The following is a 21,365-nucleotide window of genomic DNA, read 5'->3' as shown; positions in this document are numbered from 1 at the left end:
TAGTTCTTTGTACTTTGGTCCAGATACAGATGTTCCTTGACTTACGATGGGGTTATGTCCTAATAAAACCATCATAAGTTTAAAATGTCACTGAGATGAAAATGTGTTCAATATACCTAATTTACAGAACATCACAGCTTAGTAACACAGTACTCTGTAGAGTATCAGTTGTTTACTTTTTTATGCATGTGGCTGCCTGGCAGCTGTGGATTACTGCTGCTGCCCAACAATGTGCAAGTGCATATCATGCTACATATTGTTAGCCTAGGAACACATCAAAATTCTAACTGGTTTCTACTAAAGGCATATTACTTTCACACTGTTATAAAGTCAAAAAATTGTAAATCAAGTCATAAGTCAGGGGAGGTCTATATTTTTAACTGATCTGTCTTCCAGTTCACTAATTTATGTTTCATCTGTGTTCAATCTCGTGCTAAATCTTTTATCCTTCTTCTGGTTGGTTTTCTCACAAATCTTCTAACCATTTCACTTGTTCAGTGGTGGGTAACAGGTGTTGTATCAGTATTTGCAGAGCACATGACATCTGTCCTCGCAAAATTGAAAGGAAAGTAACCGAATTTAAATGAATCAATTTTGCTAATATCACAATTTTTGTACTGAAAGTACTGGAGTTCAACCATTAAAATCTAATTGAATAATTACATTTTATTTAGAAGAAATGGAACACTTTACAAAAACTACATAAAAGTTGCCACAGTTTAGGTCAACATTTTATACTATTAATATACCTGATGTTTCATTCATATTTCATACTGGCTTGATGTTAAAAAAAAACTTAAAAAGAAGACACTTACTCTCTTTCCTTTTCAGTCAGCTTGTCATTGATATTATCTTTGATTGTTGATCTAGACCCCTTATGAATTATAGGATATCTGAGGGGCACTTGTAGGAAAAAGGAAATCATGGAGACCAAATGTGCAGTGTAACCAAGGGCAACAGCAATGCTTCCATCATCTTTTGCTGTAAATTCAAAAGCAGAGGAAAAGAAAACAACCATTTACCTTATAAATGCAGCTGTGAGATAATAAATAAATATTAGGGCTATTTTATAAGTGGCAAATAAAATACTAATCACTTATCTAAATTATATGAATTTTATACAAATCTAAACAGTGAGTCTTGAAATTTCATCTATTAATATTTAAAATTATTTCCCAGTAATACGATATAACATTTGATATATACCTTAAGCAATAATTCTTAGTGTACCCAAATATCCATTACTTTCTTTCCCATCATTTTTAAAGTAGGAATTAACAATTGAGTCTATCACATGATGGGAAAATTAATTTCAAAGGTTTAAAGATACACACTGTATCATCATTGCACATTTTATCCATTAACAACTTTCTAGGGATAGTGATATTGTTGTACTATTATATAACATTATTAATTCTAAAATGAAATAAAATAGTATAATATACCCTCATGAGGTATGTTTTTGATATTGATAAGACAGTAAAGCATAAGTAAGTCCGTGATGTTTGAGATGGGCTAAGGGAGAAAAACATTTTATAGTAAAAGCTAAAGGTCAAATCTCACATTCTTCACACCACTACATACAAGTGAGGTGGAAGTAACTACTGGGGAAAAAAAATCCATGCATCATACAGCCAAACATGAACATCTAGCTTTTCAAAAGCCACAGATAATTACATTTTAAAACTCATCTAGATTTCTGTCCCTATAACGTGATTAGTGATGATTCAGGTATTCAGAACTGAAAGTAATGCAACACATTTTAAATTTCCCTCAGAAAAAGGAAAAAGTAACTGTTATATGATAGTCTTAAAATATTTTAAGAAGTGCACATGCACGTATTATGCACACATTTTCACACTAAAGGAGTTAACACATAATCTGGAATTCCCTATCTGGCAAGAGAAGAAGGCTAAAATGATTAAGATGGCCATGGCTTGACTATTTCCTGACTTCTAAGCATGTCTCAATTATTAGTAATATTTTTCACATTTTTCTTTTGTAGTCATACTTCATTATCTAAGCACTACCTTTCTATGGTAGGAATAACACTGTAGGCATCCATTCCTTAGTGAATTCTCTACCTTTTTGTCTATAATAACAAGTTCTTGCTTTCTCTTTGATCATCTTATAAAAACAGGTAACCTTTACTACTATATATTTTTCTGTCCAGAATCGCTTGCAGTACTTTACATCTGATAAGTCATCCACTTGCCAACAATTACTAAACCGGGCACCTTTTAAATGCTATTTCATTCATTTTATAGATAAGCTAAGGCTCAAAGAGATTAAAGAAGCTGTCCAAAGTATTAAAGCTAGTAAATAAGTTGGCCTGACACCAAATCCTCTACCACTCTGCCATACTGTCTCAGAACTTTACTGTTAAAAAACTAACGTAATGATTTTTAAACTTGGGAGCCTAAAATGTACCAAGCACATGACACACATGTACCATCTTAGTTTTTTCACACTTTTCTAGTAAGGATAAAGAACAAATAAAAAGTTTCTGAGTCCTCAGTAGCTTATCTAGTATTTGAAAGAAAAAGGACTTCTCAAACAATGTTTGTCATTTTCTCAAAACAGCCTCATGAAAAAAATTAAAACAGCATTAATTACAACTGACTACTGAGTTGTGCCTTCATTAACTTGAATCCTAATTATTTTGGAGAACATATCAATTGCCCCAGTACCACCCAAGTACCTTGATCACTACATCAACACTTTCTTTTGAACCTATATATACTACCTTAGAGACTAAAATTACTTTATACTACAAATTTATCTTCATATAATATTAGACTAGGAAAAACCTTAGAAATCATAGAGCATGACAGTATCAACTCAAAAAAATAAGGTCCAGGTGTTATGGCTCAGTCAAAGTCATAGAGGAAAAATAAGTGAGTAACGGAATGAATGAGAGAATTGGGAAAAAAAATTAGCCACACCTCAAAATATCTCTGTTTCCAAAGTATCTAAGTCTACAGTCCTAAACTGGGACTATGAATTCCTTCACAGGTTGCTGAATCCTGCCTTCAGCCTTCTGTTAACAGAGTTTACCAATCTGAAAATATTTCTATGAAGGATGTGGACTTTAAGAATCTTTTGAAGAGAGTGAAAGACAGAAGAAAAGAACTTAGAATAAAGAAGGACAATATTATGCAAAGTTGGGACTCTGCTATATGTGCATTGTACTAAGTAAACTTTTCCCTTCCTATATAACATAATACATAAAGATTAAAAAACATCCAGAAAACATCAAAAAGTCTCTTTTTAGTCTTCCAAACAGCTCATGTGCAAACTATAAATGCTTTAAAAAATCTATCAAATGCTAAACCCTCAAGTATCTACATTTTTGTTACATTACTCAAGGGCTAATGCTAAAGAATTGTATTTGCATATTTTGAGGCTACACATCTTTATTAAAAGAGTAAGGAGGGGCTGGGGATTTAGCTCAGTGGTTCCGCTGCCTGCCTTGCAAGCACAAGGTCCTGAGTTCGAACCCCAATACCAAAAAAAAAAAAAAAAGAATAAGGGATCAGTCTTCTAATATCACTTCCTTCTGATGAACAAAACAATACTGCTTAAATTTAAGCATAAAGAGGCATCTTTAAGAGAAACCAAAAGCCAAAAGGCAACAGCAAACAATGAGAATTGAATCATATTGGAAATCAGCTTTGATTCAGGTTATTCACACTCACCATTGTGGCCACAAGACTCCCTGCTCCACCTATTAAAAACTGTAGGTTGTTTCCCATTCCAGGCCACAGTGCTCCATCACAGTCTCACTGTTAAACACTGTGGAGTTGGATTTCCAATATTGAAGCTTTATATTAAAAAGCATTTTAAAAGGACCATGGGCGAAGCATTACAGGGCCCAAGGGTATGCCAATACCCTCAGAAGGAAAACCACCTCCTGGTAGGGAAGTCACTTTCATCACCCCAAGACCACCGAACCTCTAGTGGGAAAATGTGAACTCATGTGGTTAATTATGGCTATTGCAGGCCATGCAACCTCAGATGTCACATTCTGTTGCCAATCACTTTAGCTAAAAAACCAAAAGGTTTAAGGTTTCAAGCATTCCAAGATCTGAAAGACTTTTTTACCTGCCAAAGCCAAAACATGGCTCTCTGGGGTGTGCTTTTCCAGTAAGCATTGATGACGTCCATAACACCTAGTGCAGAGCCCACAGCTTTTTGTTTCTTATACTGCTCTTTGGGTTAGGAGGGTCACAGATGATAGTTTTGTTGCTAAGAAAAAGTTGGAAGGGGAGTGGATGCTCCACAGACCAACAGGGATAAACTGTAAGACTCGGGTATATGAAAAAGTTACAAATTCACGCAATGTTTTAAGGGGCTTAAAAACAAAACAAAAGTGCATACTTTCCTCATTAATAAGTACTCATGATTTGCTTTTTCAATATAGAAAGCCTCAGAAGGCTGCAGCTTTGTACAATTTTTATGACAATAAATTCCACAAACACGCAATGGCCATGACAACATTATAAATTAAATCAAATGTTTTTTTGGTTTATATGTTGGACAAAATATTAAAATGCATCCAAGTACAATAAGTGATCTAAAAGCTCTTACCATCCTGCCTTCCCAATCACTGAGGCAGCTGATTTGTTAAGGAACCAAGCACCCACTGATCCAGACAGGACAAAATATTTAAGACTCTAATCACTGCCACAGCATCTATGGAATCAGTCCATGTTTTCAATGAGACACTGTTTGACATATGGACTCTCCTTTCCAAGAAATCATGCCTGCATAAAGGGATACAGACACAGAAGGAAATCTGGGTCTCATTACCACAAAAGGCTCTTGTGTTATGGATTACTTAAAAACACACAGCACAAACATTTTTATTTTTAAACTGGATGTCTCAGTCAATGGAACTCAGATGAATACCCTTCACTGGACAATTTTCTCCCACTGTGTCCAGGTCCTGTGGGATACTCTACAGTAACTTACCCATTCAGAAAAGCACAACAAATGTTGGGCCCCTACAGTGGAGTTACCCAAGCTGTATCAACCCATGCAGAATAAAGTTTATCCAGCAAAGTTTCATGAATAGCACAGAATAACCAGTTTGGAGTTGCTTCACTAAGTTTCTGCTAGAAATGTAGCTGCTAAAGAGCTGTCAGAAGCTTAGAAGAGGTTATAATTCAAAACAAGGAAGAAAACTACTTCATGACAGGAATACTGGACATAAAAATCAGAAAGGTCTGTGATAATTTAAGTTTTACCATTGGCTAATATGAATCCTTAAAAAAATGAACTAATCTCTTTGAGCCTCAATTTTCTTGTTTTATAAGGAACTGAAGATAATTCCTTTCTTCAGAGAAGGAAATATAACTGTGAGACTTAAATAACTGTGATAACATCATGTATGATGTTCCATGTTTCCATAGTAACCCAATCTAAAGCATCTTCCTATCCTTCTTTCCACAGGAGAATACTATTCATCAATTATGATGGCTCAGGTATCATCTCCCTACAAAGGTTTTCTTGAACTCCGCTTGATAAAACTTATTGTTCCTACTTGTCTCTCCCATACCTGGTACAACCTTCTAAGTACCTGATGTAGATTATGGATTCAATAAATATTTCTGGGCCAGATTACAAATCTAATGCCCTCATCAGGACTATAATAACACTGAAGATGGCTCCACATCTTAATCTTCTTATACACTCTCAACATCTAGCACAGTAGATAAGAAACAGGGCATGCAGCACATTTACTATATGGAAGTGCCTTGTATAATGCTAACGTGTGACTTTAAAGTTCAACACTATTACATATGCCTCTTAAAGTTTCTTTTTTTTTTTTGGTACCAGGGATTGAACTCCGGTCCTTGTGGTCATGAGGCAAGTGGTGGCACCACTGAGCTAAATCCCTGGCCCTTAAAATTTCTAATTTTGAGGGGTTATAGAGAGTAAAATTAAACACTTACTTTATCTCTCATTTCATTTTTTAGCAATTGTATTAAAAAGTTACACTAGTTTTTTTTTAAAGGGTATGGAGAATGTATTTGGCTTAATTGGACATTCTAAGTGTAAACAGCTATAAATGCTAGGAAAAACTAGGAAACAGGTACCTTAAACAAAACAAAAATAGAATCACAAAACCTCTGTGAGTGGACTAAAATAAGAGACCACCACTACAGCTATTTCTGCTTCCCTTTCTGCTCCCTTCCAATCATTTGGTATTTAGCAGCCAGTGTTTCAAGCAGAGCTCAGCACATGCCATGCCCCTTCTTGAATTCCTTCAGGCACTGCCCACTTCACTGAGAATTAAACAGAAGTTCCTTACAGTGGCCTCATGATCTCTCCTGCCTCCACTAACATAACCCTTTCCCATTGCTCACTATGGTCCAGCCACAGTCTGTTTGATTCCTTGATCAGTCCCTTCTGATCCCTTCCCTTCCCTTCCTCCCTCCCTCCCTGCCTTCTCTTACACCCCACTCTGCTCACCCTTCCCCTTTGTAATTAATTCCAATTATATTTATTGAGTACCTCCTATATGAATAGCTCTTTCAAATGTTACCTCAATCACCACAATAAATTAGAGAGACAAATATTATCTCATTTTATAGGCAAAGAAATTAAGAGGAGAGATTATGTGATTTGCCTAAAATATAAGTCTTTTTTTTAAAAAAATAAAATACAAGTCTTTTCTTCGATACCCTGCTCTGAGTTTCAGGTGTCTACTTGGTCATGATTTATGTACTCACTGTCCCCTGTCCCAAGAATGCTCTTTCCCCAGCAGTAGCACTGCTGGCTCCTTTCAGCCTTTAAATTTTCTGTCAAATGTTTCTCCTCAGAGAGGTCTTCTGATGGCTTTATCTATAGTAGGTTCCCTCATCCTCTACGATAGCATATTCTTTCATTGAATACTCGGTAATTACTTATTTTCCTATTTATTGGTTGTTTTCCTCAATAAGGTGTATGCTTCATGAAAGGAGAGAACATGTTTGTTTTTTTCATTATTGTATTCTTTAAAATCAGCACAGTGCCTGGCATAAAGTTATTCAATAACTATTTTTTTTCAATTAATGAATGAGGAACATGTGTGCCATGGGCATCAAGACATTACAACTGACTAAAATTAACAGTAAAGTACATTTGTGAAACTTGCAGAGGCTTGAAGGAGCATTGTACAATGGAATCATACAAATCCCAGCTATATCACTACCTGGCTTTGTAGTCTCGAGCAAGTCCCTGAATGACACTTTTCTCACAGGTTTTCCTTGGTTTTGTGAGGACTACAGTTAAGGCAAAACTTCTTATTTACAGATACTGGTATAGCTCACTTAATTTTCACAAGAATCATGTAAGACAGGTAGGATATATGTCCACGCTAGATAGTTGATAAGAAAATCAACTCAAAGTTGCTCCAAACTACATGGTTTTCCAACTCCTGGTTTATCACTCTCCTATATCACATCCCAACTACTTATTTGACATAAGGCCATGGAGGTAATTAATTTAAAAAGTCTAAATGTCAAAGGACCACAAATAACAGCAGTTTCTTTAAAGAGAAATGGAAGAAAGTCCTGATCAAACTTAGTAAAGTTCTCTTCTTTAATAAACTTCTTCCCAAATAAATCTTATGTATGCTAGCTTTGAAAATCATTTATAAAGATATTTAGTAAGCCTCAAAGCATCATTTAGGGTAAGGGGAAAAAAACCACTTTGCTATCAAAAATAATCTCTTTTTGTGAGCATACTTGTAGAATAGAAAAAAAAATTTTAAAATATAGAAATTACTAGGAATCATATTCCAAAACACTTTAATGCAAGAAGAGAGAAATGATAGTATAGTAAATTAAACCTATGATAGCGGGAATGCTACAAAATTTCAATTTCAATTGCTTTTCAAGTTAGCAGGAAAATGACTGCAAATGAGCAGATCAAACTTTGCTGTTTCTCTGCTTCTAAACCACACACAAAATTTTTAATAAAAATCAAACAAAAAGGATAGGGAGATTTTTAGTATTCTTAAGAACCCTACTCCCTGTTTTGCTTAACACACATTTAAAAAACAATTTTCTTTTAAATTTCAAATACAAAGAATAATTTTTTTTTCATGATTAAACCAAATATCCTGTTACACCCATCATCAAGGAATTTGACTTTACATACTTCTAAGTGGGATGAGACACAGTGTCCAAAGACCCTTTTGGACAAAGTGCTAGGCAACCAGCATTCCAAGACAACTCTAGTCCCTTACACTGCTATATACCAAATCTTTACAAGTAAGAAATAAAATACCTTGGAAGTCCTCAGAATTAGGCAATTTGACACTGCATACAAAGTAATCCTTATGCTCATTCTGTGAATTTAACCAAAGAGTGAAATTAATTCTTTTCATATATAAAGCAAAGAAACACTAAGTAGAATCTCAAAGGATTCAGTAGGTTAGTGCTGACGTCATACTATCATAGTCTCAAAATATTATCATAATGGTTGAAGCTGGGTGATGACTACATGATTTACTGTATTATCTCCATATATATATATATATATATATATGCATACTTGAAATTTTTTATAATAAAAATATTTAAGATATCATACCCAAAGAAGCCATATAAAATTATGACGGAAATATCTTCTGGCTAATTTCTACTGAGTAAGATTCTGTGAGCAAACTCAAATGCTACTAACTTTCTTCTTTGAAAGTAACTCTTTTAAATCAATTTTCATTAACAAGAGAACCATTGAATTTAACAGATTTGGTCCTCTAAAAAAGAATCCTAATTAGTTTTACTTAAATTTTACCTGTTGTATATATTCTAAGAAACTAGGTTCAAAATGTAACATTTTGATAATTACCCCCAGGAATATCTTAATGAACACCAATAAGTATAAATTAGCGATTACATTTTTAAAGCAATGATACGCATCTGCACTTATGTGTGAGAAATGACAGTAGGGAATACTATGATTCAGTAAAAAGATTCTAGAGAAACCATAAATAATTTAGTATTATTTCTGATGATAATTCATGCATCCCATCACCAAACTGATAAAAAATAAAAATAAAACTTTGGAACCTAATGCCAACTAAGTCTCAATCTACATTTTAAATAGACAAAAGCTCCTGAACTGATCATGAGAAAGCATATGACTAAAACTAGAGCAACAAGTTTTTTTTTTTCATTGAGAGGAAATTTCAAATGGAAATCATCTTTGCAAGAAGAAAAATATTTTCAGAAAATTTTAAACTTACCAAATCAACAGGGTAAATGTAGGAAAGCTCAGAGAGTAATTGCCTGCAACGAATTGTCAACTGGGCATTAGTCTTCAGAAAGAGTTCTCTAATGAGGAAAGAAAAAAGGGTACAATTATTTTAAAAATACGCTTGCATGCTTTCTAACATTTATTTCCACATAATATGGAGAGGATAATTAAGTGGTCTGTAGGTCACAGGAACTCAGAAGTAGAGATAAGAATAATAGCTACCGTGAGTTCTGATTTATCCAAATACTATACAGTGTGCCCAGCAATATGCTAAGATAAGGGCACAAAGGGCACTCATGGAGCACCTAATATATACCCAGAGTATTACAGATGACTTTATTCAATTATTACAACTCCCCTAAGTTGATATTATTCTACCCATTCATAAACAAGAAAACAAGACTTACTTATTTTTGTTCTTTGGAAACGATGCCTCTGGCTACATAGTTCAGGCTGGCTTAGAACTTATGATCCTCCTGCCTAAATGCTGAGATTATAGGGATGTGCCATTACATATGGCTAGCAAACAAGATTTCAAGAGGCTGAGTAAACTGAGCCAAAGTTGCATAGCCATTACTTAATGAGGCCAATCTGATTTCAGCAAAGATCCATACGGTACTTCCTTAAGAAAATTATTTCACTCACAAATATATGTCATAGCTACCTTGAAAAACAACAAGTTGGCTTTGAATTTGCAGTCTCCTTGCATCAGCCTCCTAAATACTGAGATTACAAGCCTTTACCACTATGCTAGCTACATCTAATATTCTTATATCTTTTTTGGTAAGATCCGTCAGAGAAAAATTCAGGCTACAGGTATTTTCAGGAAGGTGAGTGAAGATGAGAAAAGGAACAGAAGTGACAATGAAGTAAACATGTGTTGGGAAAAAGAAAAACTATTCACACCATGCTAAGCTGGGGAGTGGCTAAAATTATAGTTGTGTAATACCAATGTACTGAAAGCTATTTGAAAAGTGAGCTGAACAATCACTTTATTAAGAAGAGAAGGGGATTTAGCTCAGTGGCATTGTGCCTGCCTTGCAAGCACAAGGTCCTGAGTTCGATCCCTGGTACCAAAAAAAAAAAGAGAGAAAAATGTGCTAAAAAGACTATTTTAAGAGGAGAAGAATGGAAGCTAAATGGCAAGAAGTTGGAGAGATTTTCCTAGGTACTGTTGAGGTAATCCAAAAGCTATCAAGAAGCAGGAGTAGATCAGAAGAAATTATTGAAGAAAAAAACCCACATAAGTGCAACTGTTTTTAGAAGACAGGAAGAGAAGGTTAATTCCTGGTGCTGTAGCTTGGGAAACTAGAACACTGTGCTTCTGATTATGATTATATATTAGCAGCTTTCATAACTGCCTCTAGCACAGTACATGACATCAAGTTGGCACTTAAATATTTATGAAATAAATAAATCAGTATTGAGGTATATAGAATATAAATTGATACCAGCAATTTTTAAAGAACGCTACTTTGTTTTGTTTTTGGTGTTGAGAATCAAACTCAGCCTTGCACATGCTGGGCAAGCACTTTATCACTGAGTGATATCACCAGCTCAAGATCGCTACTTTTCCAAATCTATCCTCACAGTAAACTTAACACTCACAGCAATTACACTCGGGTTTTCATTTACCTTTTTGCAGTACACTCCTTCCTCAACTCATTTAGGGCTTCCTTCTGGAGCTGAAGCTTGAGGTGCTCAGTTGAAAATGCACTTCCTAGAAAGAAAAATGGAAGGAGACAATTTGAGACACTGCAGACAGGTTTGTCAAATCACAACTACCCAGGCATAGCCCAGTCCCCTAATTGTGAGAAGAAAATAAAAAGACAGAAGGAAAAGTGTATCAAAGATAGGGTTCTTCTGGAGGGATTAAGTAGAACAGGCTTCCCTATTGGTTCCATTTTCACACAAGTCCAGCTGCTAGCTTTAGCCAAAGGGTAGGAATCTAACTTTCTGCCCACAGATTTCTGAACAAGAAACCTTGATGAGACCTCAAATTCAGACTTCATTTAAAAAAATAAGTAGTTAATTTCTTTTCAAGCACAAATTCTCTACAGCATTACTGAAAATATAAAATGTAAAACAGGAAAAATTACTTGCACTTTGATTATTATAATATAGTTCATAAAAATGTCGTTTTTATGAACTTTCATCTTGTTCATAAATATAAGTAGTTTTAGTGAAAAACTAAAACTGTATACAGGAAATGTATATTCTGACTTTTCCATATTATGTCACAAGCATTTTTACATGTTAACAGTCAGAAATTGTGGCTATATAAAATTTAACTCCATTAATATGAATTATAGGAATATTCCATGTTTTATCTGCTACCCTCCTATCCCAATCCCATTACAGAACATTTAGTTTCCTTTAAGTGTTTGCTTTAGAATTTTAAAGATTAATATTTGTGACTATATGTCTGAATTTTGTGTTTACATCAACTTTTGGAACCTCCATTTTTTGTGACCATAAAATTTTTTACTGTACATTTTCTACTCTGAGAAAATGACAGTTTCTTATGTTCTTGACAATCTAGACCTGACTGAAACTCTAGAGGTCCTCAAGCACAGAGAAAAAGGCTTAGAGCTTAACACATTAAGTTTGATATTTTACAAAGCAGGCTAGTTTCATAAACTGTGACTGGATAAGAAAAGGATCCTTGGGGCCAAGGATTTAGCACAGTAGTTTCACCGCCTGACTGGCAAGCGCAAGATCCCAGAGTTCAATCCCTGGTACCAAAAAAAAAAAAAAAAAAGGGACCCTAAACACTTCTGCACAGCTTCTACTCCCACAGTAAAGAACAGAAAGCAGGTTAATTGACCAGAATACAGTTTGTGCCTTAGCACAAAACCCACCAACCTAACCATTTATTAACATATTTCTATGCACACTTCTCTCTCTCTTTTTTTCCCCCCATTAACTTTATTGGTACATTTTAGGTATAAAATACAGTTACATTCATCATTGGAATCTTGTACCATTACAGGAGTCTCTTGGTTCTTATTCTTTTCCCCTTCCCTTGCCCTCCCTTCACCCCTCCACCCTTCCCTATTTGCAAAGACCTTGTTTCCATTTTTTTCCTCTTCTCATATTTTTTCCTTTCCCTTTTTTCCCTTCCCCTATCCCTCCCAATTCCCCTGCTCTTTTAGACCTTTTCTTCCTGTTACACAGTATCAGTTATACATTTTTTAAATTACAATATCAAGATCTAGGAGACATTACCACAGATTTTACAGAATTTAAAACGCTATAGAAAGCATATTTCAAAAATCTGTTTTGAAATAAATTTGACAACTTCTAAGAAGTACCTTGGAAGACAAATTAATGAAACTAACTCTGGAGGAAATATAAAATTTGAATAGCACCTATTAAAGTATATTCCTAGCTTGAAAACCTACCTATATGACAACAACAGGGTCATATACATTTTAACTGATAAATTATATCAAACATTTAAAGCAGAAAAAAAAAGGAACACTTCTCCCCTCATTTTAGGAAATCAACATTGTGCTAATCCTAAAACTGGATAAAGATAATAGAAGAAAAAAGTATGAACATAGATAGAAATTTGTTTAGCAAAACAAACTATTAGAAGTCAGATCTGGCAGGATGTAGAAAGTGGTTTTGTTATACGGATGGCAGTGTTGGTTCAGCTTTGGAAGATCCACCTCCAAAAGTCATCATTTTAACAGAGGAAAGGCAAAAGCCATATGATCCTGTCACTAGTTGGAGAAAAAGTATTGGACTAAATTCTACAGCTGTTCATGGTAAAAGCTATCAGGAGACTAGAAGTAGAACAGAAACTTCTCAACACATTAAAGACATGTACTCCATACTTCCAGTGAGAATGCCTTATATGAATGGAGAAGATACAATGCTTTCTCCTTAAGGTGGGGAACAAGGGCAGATATGCTTACTCTTTATTTGTCCATTAAACTTTGAAACCTAGTTCCCACCAAAATAGTCTGGCAATAAAATGACACAATTAGGATAGGCTTGGCACAGCAGAAGCAAAACCTTTATATGTAGATGAAATGATCATCTACAGAGAAAATACTAAGAAATCTCTAGGAGCCCCTAGAACTTGTACTTGAATTTAGCAGGATTAGAAAACACAAGGTATATATAAAAATTGAGGTCTGTGTATACTTGCTATAAATGAAGAACTGGATATTGAAATTTAAAAGTTATGTAGGAGTACAAAGGACCTAGAAAAGTTAAAAACAAAAACAAAAACAAAAACAGTGTTGGAAGACATTTAGTACCTAATTTTAAGACTTCTTCTAAAGCTACAGTAATCAAGGCAGTGTTGGTGTAAGGAAAGACATATAGATCATTGGAATAAAACAGAGAATCTAGAAATAGAACCACACATATATGGTCCACTGACTTTTGAAAGATTATTTAACATTAGCATTTTACAGAATATAAACTCAATTCAAGAGTTGAGGAAGAGACAGTGTTTTCAGCAAATGGCACTAGAATACCTGGTATCCATATATAAAAAATTAACCTCAACTCTTTTTTTCCATACATGAAAATAACCTGAAGGGATCTATGAACCTAAATAAGAAAGTCTAAAAGTATACAACTTTAAGAAGAAATTCTAAGGGAAAATATTTATGAATTCAGGGTAGACAAGAACTACCTAGGATACAAAAGACATGATGTATAAAAGAAAAAAGTTGATAAATGAGACTCCATCAAAATTTAGAACTTTAAATGACATCATTAAAATGAAAAGTAGTCCTTAAACAGACCATATTTACAATGCATATAACCTATGACCTGAATATATAAAGAATTCTTAGAGCTCATTAATAGACAACCCAATTAAAATGTAGACATAAGATGATAAATAGCCAGTATAGCACAAGGAATGGTGTGCAACTCTAGAATCAGAAAAATACTAATCAGTACATAACAAGATTGAATTATACACTCATTAGGGAGATGAAGTTCAAAGTTTTAAAAGGCTTGTCATGACTTTTTCTTTTTGTTGGATTCTCCCTCTTTGTGTTTAATTTGTCATGCCCAATGGATTCATTCTGCTGGGTTCCCTGGGGTTGTGATCCTCACTGTCTTTTCCTAGGGTATTGTCTAACATTTCTTGGAGTGCCAGTTTGGTATTCATGAAGTTCCTGAGGTGTTCTTTGTCATGAAAGTATCTTATTTCTCCATCAATTTTGAAAGATAGTTTTGCAGGGTACATCAGTCTGGGTTGGAGGCTGTTTTCCTTTAGGGCTTGAAATACATTACACCAAGCTCTTCTTGCCTTGAGGGTTTGCGTTGAGAAGTCTGCTGTGATTCTGATGGGCTTTCCTTTGTATGTGATTTGTTTCTTTTCTCTCACTGCTTGTAGAATTTTGTTCTTCTGTTGGATTTCTGGAATCCTAACTATTATATGCCTATGTGTAGATGTTTTTTGATTAAGGCTAGCTGGACTCCTATATGCCTCACTTATCTGTATGTCAAGTTCTTTTCCCCTGCTTGGGAAGTTTTCTGCCATCACTTCTGTGAACAGTTTTTTTATGTCATCTGCACTCTCTCCTCTTTCTTCATTGACTCCAATCAGTCTTATGTTATTCTTCTTTGCATTGTCTAGCAGCTGCTGGATTGATTTCTCATGTTCCCTTACAATTTTAAAGCAATTTTTCTTTTCCTCCTCACTAATTGCAATCTTATCTGCTATATGTGAAATTCTATCCTCACATTGGTTCATTCTGCTGTGCAGACTTTCGATGGAGTTTTTAATCTCTTGGAAATCTGTTTGTATCTGTTTTATGGATTCCATTTGTTTCCTGTGTTGGGATTCCATCATGTTCCTCAGATCTTCTATTTTTTATCTGTGTCCTCTCTAGATTTATTAATCATGTCTTGCACCATGAGCAAAATCTTTGCTGTTATCTGAGTAATTATTTCTGATTTCATTTTTCCCAGATCCTCTTTTGTTGCCAGTTCAGAGAGTCCAGGTGGTTGAGTATCAGATTGTTCCATCTCGTTTCCCTTTGGGGTTGCTGTAGGTGATCTGGAAGTCTGATTTTTAGGCTTGTTTATGTGTCTTCTCATTTCCACGGTGGGGGGGGGTATTGCTTCTGGTGCCCACTCTCTGCCCTAGGAGCTTGGGATGGCTGCGGGGGAGCTTCCTTCTGGGTGCTGGGACCAGCTGAGCTTCCACTGCTCTCTCAATTGGTAGACTTTAATCAAGGAACACCAATTATCCTCTTAACCCTTAATATAATACCTCCCCAAATCTTTACCTTAATGATTCTATAAGATATTTAGGTTGACACCCACCACCCACATATTTCAACAAAAAGTATATGAATTCTTCCACCACCACAGAAATCTGCAATATTATTCTTATGATTGCTATGGTTTCACAGTAGCTCATACTTGACCATTAATTATTTGTTAAAAGCCTTAGCTGGGCTGGGGATTTAGCTCAGTGGTTCAGCCACCTGCCTCACAAGAGCAAGGACCCGAGTTTGATCCCCAGTACCAAACAAAACAAAAGTCTTAGCTGAATTATTTTACCTTCTTATATAGCAGCACCAACTTCTTCCCATTCTCTGCCAGTGGTGATCAGTACTCACAACTCCTCTCTCTCTCCTCTGTCAGTACCTGTTTTCCTTACAGATCAGGATATTTGGATGGCCTAAAATACTAGCTCTCTGATGAACTCAAGGAAAGTTATGATTTTGTAGGTTATGTAGCTTCTTCTTTAGGGTAGACATAAAACTCTTACCAGTTTTCTATATTCCATGCAGAGTCAAATCTTTTATAAAAACTCCTCTGTTCTTTGTTCCTTTTGGGTCAGCTATTCTATTTGTACAGTTCAAGTATCTGATGACCCTTGGCTCTCCCTTCAAATCTATGAATAAATGATAGACTGATTAGTATAGATGACTGGTATAGGTTTTCTTTGAAGCTGTAAAGATTTATTTACATAAGAGGCCTCATTCATTAATGCCAGCTTGGTATAAATGAGCAGGTCCTGTTGACAATTAGGCTTTCTTTCAGGGTATATATGCTGGGAGAAGGTAGTATCTTTATTTTAAACTACTACAACTGTCAAATAGAACTTTACTTTGGGATTGTGTTATTTTAGGGGATTTCATTCTTAAGTAGAGCTGTCTTTCATGTTTTCCTCTGGGTTGGTTATCAAAGTCTGAAGTCACTTCAGGCCTTTCTACCATGTCAAACATTTACAGCATGGGACCTAACCAGATCAAGAATCCATATGTTTAAAAGGTAGCTAAAGCAAATATTACACGGAGTTACTCCAGATAAACAGAAGAAAGAGAACAAACCAGTAGACCCACTTACCCTGATTACTGCCCCAGATAGTTACTGATATTTATACTTGGAAATTCCAAGCTTGAGGCCTCTGAAGGGTCTCCTTACCAGGAACTTCTACTGCAGCCTTTCCCAATTCCATTCTGGGCTATGGTTTTTCTCTACTCTAGTATATTCATCTAAGCAGTCCTATCTAGTTTGTTTCTGAGAACTATGTCAAAATCTTTGCTAGTCTGATGGTCACCTCATGCTTTTACCACTGCCTTGGATTTATTCTTTTGTTTTTGTTTTTATTTTGAGACAGGGTCTTGCTAAATCACTAAGTTGCCCATCCTGGGCTTGAGCTTGTAGTCCTCCTGCCTTAGCCTCCCAGAGTGCTTGGATTACAGGCTTCCATCACCACACCCAGCTACCATGAATTTATTCTTTATGCACATTATCTTTACTACCATATCAGTGGGTGCTGGGAAAGAAGGAAAGAAAATGTATGTTTGGCTTGCCATTTTCCCAAACTGCTTTCTAAAATATTTGGCCCTGTTAGGCCAAATTCCACTATGTTAAGAAAGATGGCCCCTCTGTTCAGCAGGAACACAAGCCGGGAGCTATAATTTTAATAACCAAATGTCTATGCTCACTCCTGTAAATCTAATAACTAAAGAATATGAATCTTGCTTCCATCAACAAAACAAATCACAGACTCTTCAGACTCTCTCTCATCAGAGTTTGGTCCCAGGTTGGCTAATGGCCAGCTTCTGTCAAAGTTACAGTTAAAAATCAATAAACTGTCAGGTTTTCTACATCAAGCCAGATAACCAAAAACTAATATACTCGGATTATTTTAGCTTGTCTCCCTGCTGAAATGCCTTTCCTATACTATGATTTCTAATGCTGCCCAGTCTCAAGGGGTAAGAGATTTTCTGTAAACTTGTGTAAAATTGCACTTAACTGTATTTCATTATATTTAATACCTTGTACATAAGAAACTTCACACTAAATTCTTTTCAGATATTAGTACTAAGAGAATTTTTTTTCTTTCAAATAATTGCTAAGTTCCCAATAACAGGTTATTGGGAGCAATTGATACCTTTCATAGCTCTCCACAACTGGCATGAATGTTGAGCTCAGAGCTAATTTTAGTTCTTAAGAACAACAAACAGACCTTGTGTGGGCAGTGCACTGTATTCAAAAGCCCATGGACCTAAGAATCAGAAAGATCAGGGTTGAAGTCCTACAGATGCTTTCAAGTCTCTAAACAAGCCTTAACTTCTCTGAGCTTCATTTTTCTCATGGAAGGAAATGGAAGATAAATGGAAATAATTTTACTTTTATTCAATAATGGTATTCTTTGTGTCTGCTCTCATGAAGCTCTGGTATGACTGATTTCACTTCAAAGTAATAACCACAAAGCAAAGTAGGCAACTTGTCAGCAATGCTACAACTTCTAGTAAGTTTCCTTTCCCACTCAGAGATGACTACTTTCCACAATCCTTAACTCGTTCCCTAATTTCAAAAATAGGATAGAAATCTCACCTCATATTACTGGAATAAAAGAAGGAGTTCTTTAGAGTTCTACTCACCACTGGTATGTCTCTGTGTCATTTGCTCAGCTTTGTCCTTCTAGTAAACGGATAAGGTAAATACTTCCACGTACACTCTGAATTCCTTCTCATTCCAAGCCCATGTCATGTTACTCTTACATATTATATTCTAGCTGTAGTGACTCTTTTTAATTCCACAGGTCATGTTCCTCCAACATCCACTCCTTTTCACTTGCTGGTCCCTCTGTTGGCCCCTAAGTTTTCTTATCTTCCAAGGCTGAGCTACTTAAGCAAACCTTTCCTGAGCAATTGCTATAAAAAATGGTCCCCTATATTTATCTTCATCCGACAACTTTTTTCTAATCCTTGTCACAATGTTTATGTCTACTACTTACCACAATATAATATTAACTAGTTAATTTGTTGGTTTATTATTTACTGTCTCACTTATCACACAAGTACTCAAAACTGGTAATATTAATTCTTCCTTTCCCCTCTTTTACTGTTACTTTTTTACTTCCCCTCCTCTTGTGTCCTGGTGAATGGTTCAACCATCCAGGCAGTTGTCCAAATCAGAAACTAGAACCTATTTAAACCTTTTTCTTGACCTCTCTCCTCCAATCCTGTAAGCTATTAATAGTAGAATTTATCATCTAAATATCTCTTGAACCTATATCCTCTCTCCTCCCTTTACATTCCCAATCTACAGATTTTAATTATGTATTGATTAACTACTAAAATAATTTTCTAATAGAGAATCCTCTACCCTCAACTATGCAGTCAAAGAGAATTTTCTAAAACATACATCTAATATACAGTCCAGATTGTATTAATCAGTAGTCCTGCCTATATGTAATTTTAATACTTCACCAAACCTTCTAGTAAAATGTTCAAATAAATCCACAGTTGAAGGAATTCCTTAACTGGAATGGCTCGCAATTCACTAATCTACTTCTATATCTCTTATGGGGTTCCGATTTTAAGATGCATGTCATCTGTGTTCCTAGAACACCCTCCATAGACCTGTCATATAATTTTCACACCTGTCATTATGATTCTGACTTCTCACATGGTTCTTCTGAAGTGTTTCATAAATGAATAAATGAACTGATGAAGGTCCACACACATACACAAATAAGTGTTCATGCCATTTCCTTTACATGTATTATGGTCTCTATTTACTTTTATGTTGAACCACCTAATCATAAAATGTAGTTTTTGTAAATGTCACTTCCAGTGAGTGATTTGAGGGAGTAGTGGAAAAAAGTTATGACAAAGTAAAATATAATTCTGTCAGGTGACATATTTCTTTACATTTATACCTTCCAAAGGGATTAAAATATGACAGTTTGCCTTTCTTACAATTCAATTAAGATATTACTAGAGTAAATCACTGTAAACATATGGAAATATAATCATTTTTAAAAAATGAAATCTGAAGTTTGCCAGGACCCATATGTCTTTCCTGTGCTTCTCCACCCACAAGTTGCCTGACTTTTACTGCCTTTCAAAAAGCTGCTTTTAACGCCAACTGCTAAAAGTAAGAAAACACTAACAGTGTAAATCCTAAGGAAAGATTATTCTCAAGTCCAGAAATTTTTGAAAGGCAGATAGTAATAAACTTGAAGGAAGCCTGTTTAGGAATTTCTGTAAGATAGCTATTTTAAAAATCAAAATCATACAGACTAACAAAGTTCTACAATCATTTCTAACAAATTTATCTTGAGTTAAAAATTGTGAAGTAATTTTTCATGAGTATTTTTATGATCTGAGTGAAGGAAAACACTGTTATACACTGCCTAATAACATTTTCATAACTTCAAGTGGAAACTTACAGTCTTTTGATAGAAATTAAAGCATTAACCCACAAATACACTGTGTGATTCTTCTTTTATGTGAGATACAAGCCAAAAAAACATAATATTTTAGCGACCAAGCAAGAGCTAATTTAAACAGAACACACATAGGTTATCCTGATTATACTGATTTCTTGGAAAAAAACAATAAAAAACTATCATAATGATGGTAATTTTATGAAAACATATTTCTTATTTTGGAAATAATTCTTTATTTACTGAAAATATCAAGAGAAATTTATTTCTCCAAATCTGAGCGATAAAACCTGACATATTTGACTTTTATACATTATATCATCAAAAGAAATGTGTTTATTTTTGCTCTTGCTTACCAAAGGGAACTGAAAAAATCTAACTAAAGAATATGGCTGGTTAGAAATTCTAAAAGGTCATTCCCACCAAATGACTTTTCAGTTAATAGATGACAATTATAAACATACTTGGGTCAGATTGTCCTTTTTTGCAGGAAGTGTCTTTTATTGCTGGAAATGTATTTTTATGTTAGATTTTGAGTAAAAAAGGGATTCTCATAAAAGGTGAACAGATCTCCATTTGTTCTTCCAACCCTACCCTTATGAGATAAACAGAATCTTAAAACTGGAATAGTATAACGGAGAATTTTGTTTTATTTTGTTTCTGAACAGGGAGTACAGTACTCCCCAAAACGTTGATTGACTCCTCTAAAGACAAAATGCAAAAATCACAGATCTTTATCCAGATTAATTAATTAATTAGAATGCTACCAAATTAAAGCAATCTCTGGGGATAATTAACTTCACCTGTTCTGTAATAAAAAGGAAGATAGCAGAACAAAGTTCTCCAGCTATTGGTCCAGAGGTCAAATGGAAACATAGCAAACTGTCAGTTAATATGTAGGACGTATACTAGAGAAAGCACCACTGACATCTTATTTACTGGATACAGATAGATTTTAGAATCAAAGAAATTCGTATTTGAATTTGGATCTATCATTTAACTGTCACTTTGAGAAGTATCTCTGAGTCCCAGTTTTCCTCATTTAAAAAAAGGAATAAAAATTTGCTCTCAGAACTAATTTTACGAATCAAATGACATACCATAACTAAAATATCTGACATATTATAAGGTTTCCAAAAAAGCTGTTTCAGAGAATTTATGTAAGATTCAAATGAATGTACTTTGTAAGGTTTTAGGTAATATGGAAAAGCACAGAATTTGGAGTCAAAATATTTGGGGCTACATCCCAATTCCTCCCAATTTTCTGTGTGTTCCTGGATAAGTCATTTACCTCATAGTACCTCAAGTATAAAATGAAGGAAACAATATCTGTCCTACTTAGCTTTCAGAATGCTCTGAGGATCAAATATGATAATCGGTATAAGCATTTTCCAACAATAAAGTCATACATATATATTGCTCTTACTACGGAAAAACTAAC

The 21,365-nt window shown here is 34.8% G+C and overlaps 1 protein-coding gene across 9 annotated transcripts in view; it reads right to left on the bottom strand.

The window, feature by feature from the left end:
* The window catches only part of Uvrag (UV radiation resistance associated), a 360,643-nt gene that overhangs the window by 117,538 nt on the left and 221,740 nt on the right, over positions 1 to 21,365 (bottom strand). For all 9 annotated transcript variants that reach the window (XM_087211958.1, XM_087211956.1, XM_087211960.1 and 6 more), the window contains 4 exons: positions 10,885 to 10,969; positions 9,239 to 9,326; positions 8,278 to 8,338; positions 816 to 981 (listed from right to left, as the gene is read on the bottom strand). In XM_087211958.1, coding sequence (XP_087068084.1) covers positions 816 to 981; positions 8,278 to 8,338; positions 9,239 to 9,326; positions 10,885 to 10,969 — 400 coding nt within the window. The remainder of the gene's footprint in view (positions 1 to 815; positions 982 to 8,277; positions 8,339 to 9,238; positions 9,327 to 10,884; positions 10,970 to 21,365) is intronic.

This window comes from Heterocephalus glaber, unplaced genomic scaffold (assembly GCF_053883595.1).
Source record: "Heterocephalus glaber isolate CG9 unplaced genomic scaffold, H.glaber_assembly_v1.0 deba00001428, whole genome shotgun sequence".
Classification (NCBI taxonomy): Eukaryota; Metazoa; Chordata; class Mammalia; order Rodentia; family Bathyergidae; genus Heterocephalus; species Heterocephalus glaber.
The sequence above is the reverse complement of the archived record's forward strand: the minus strand, read 5'-3'. Positions and strand labels throughout refer to the sequence as shown.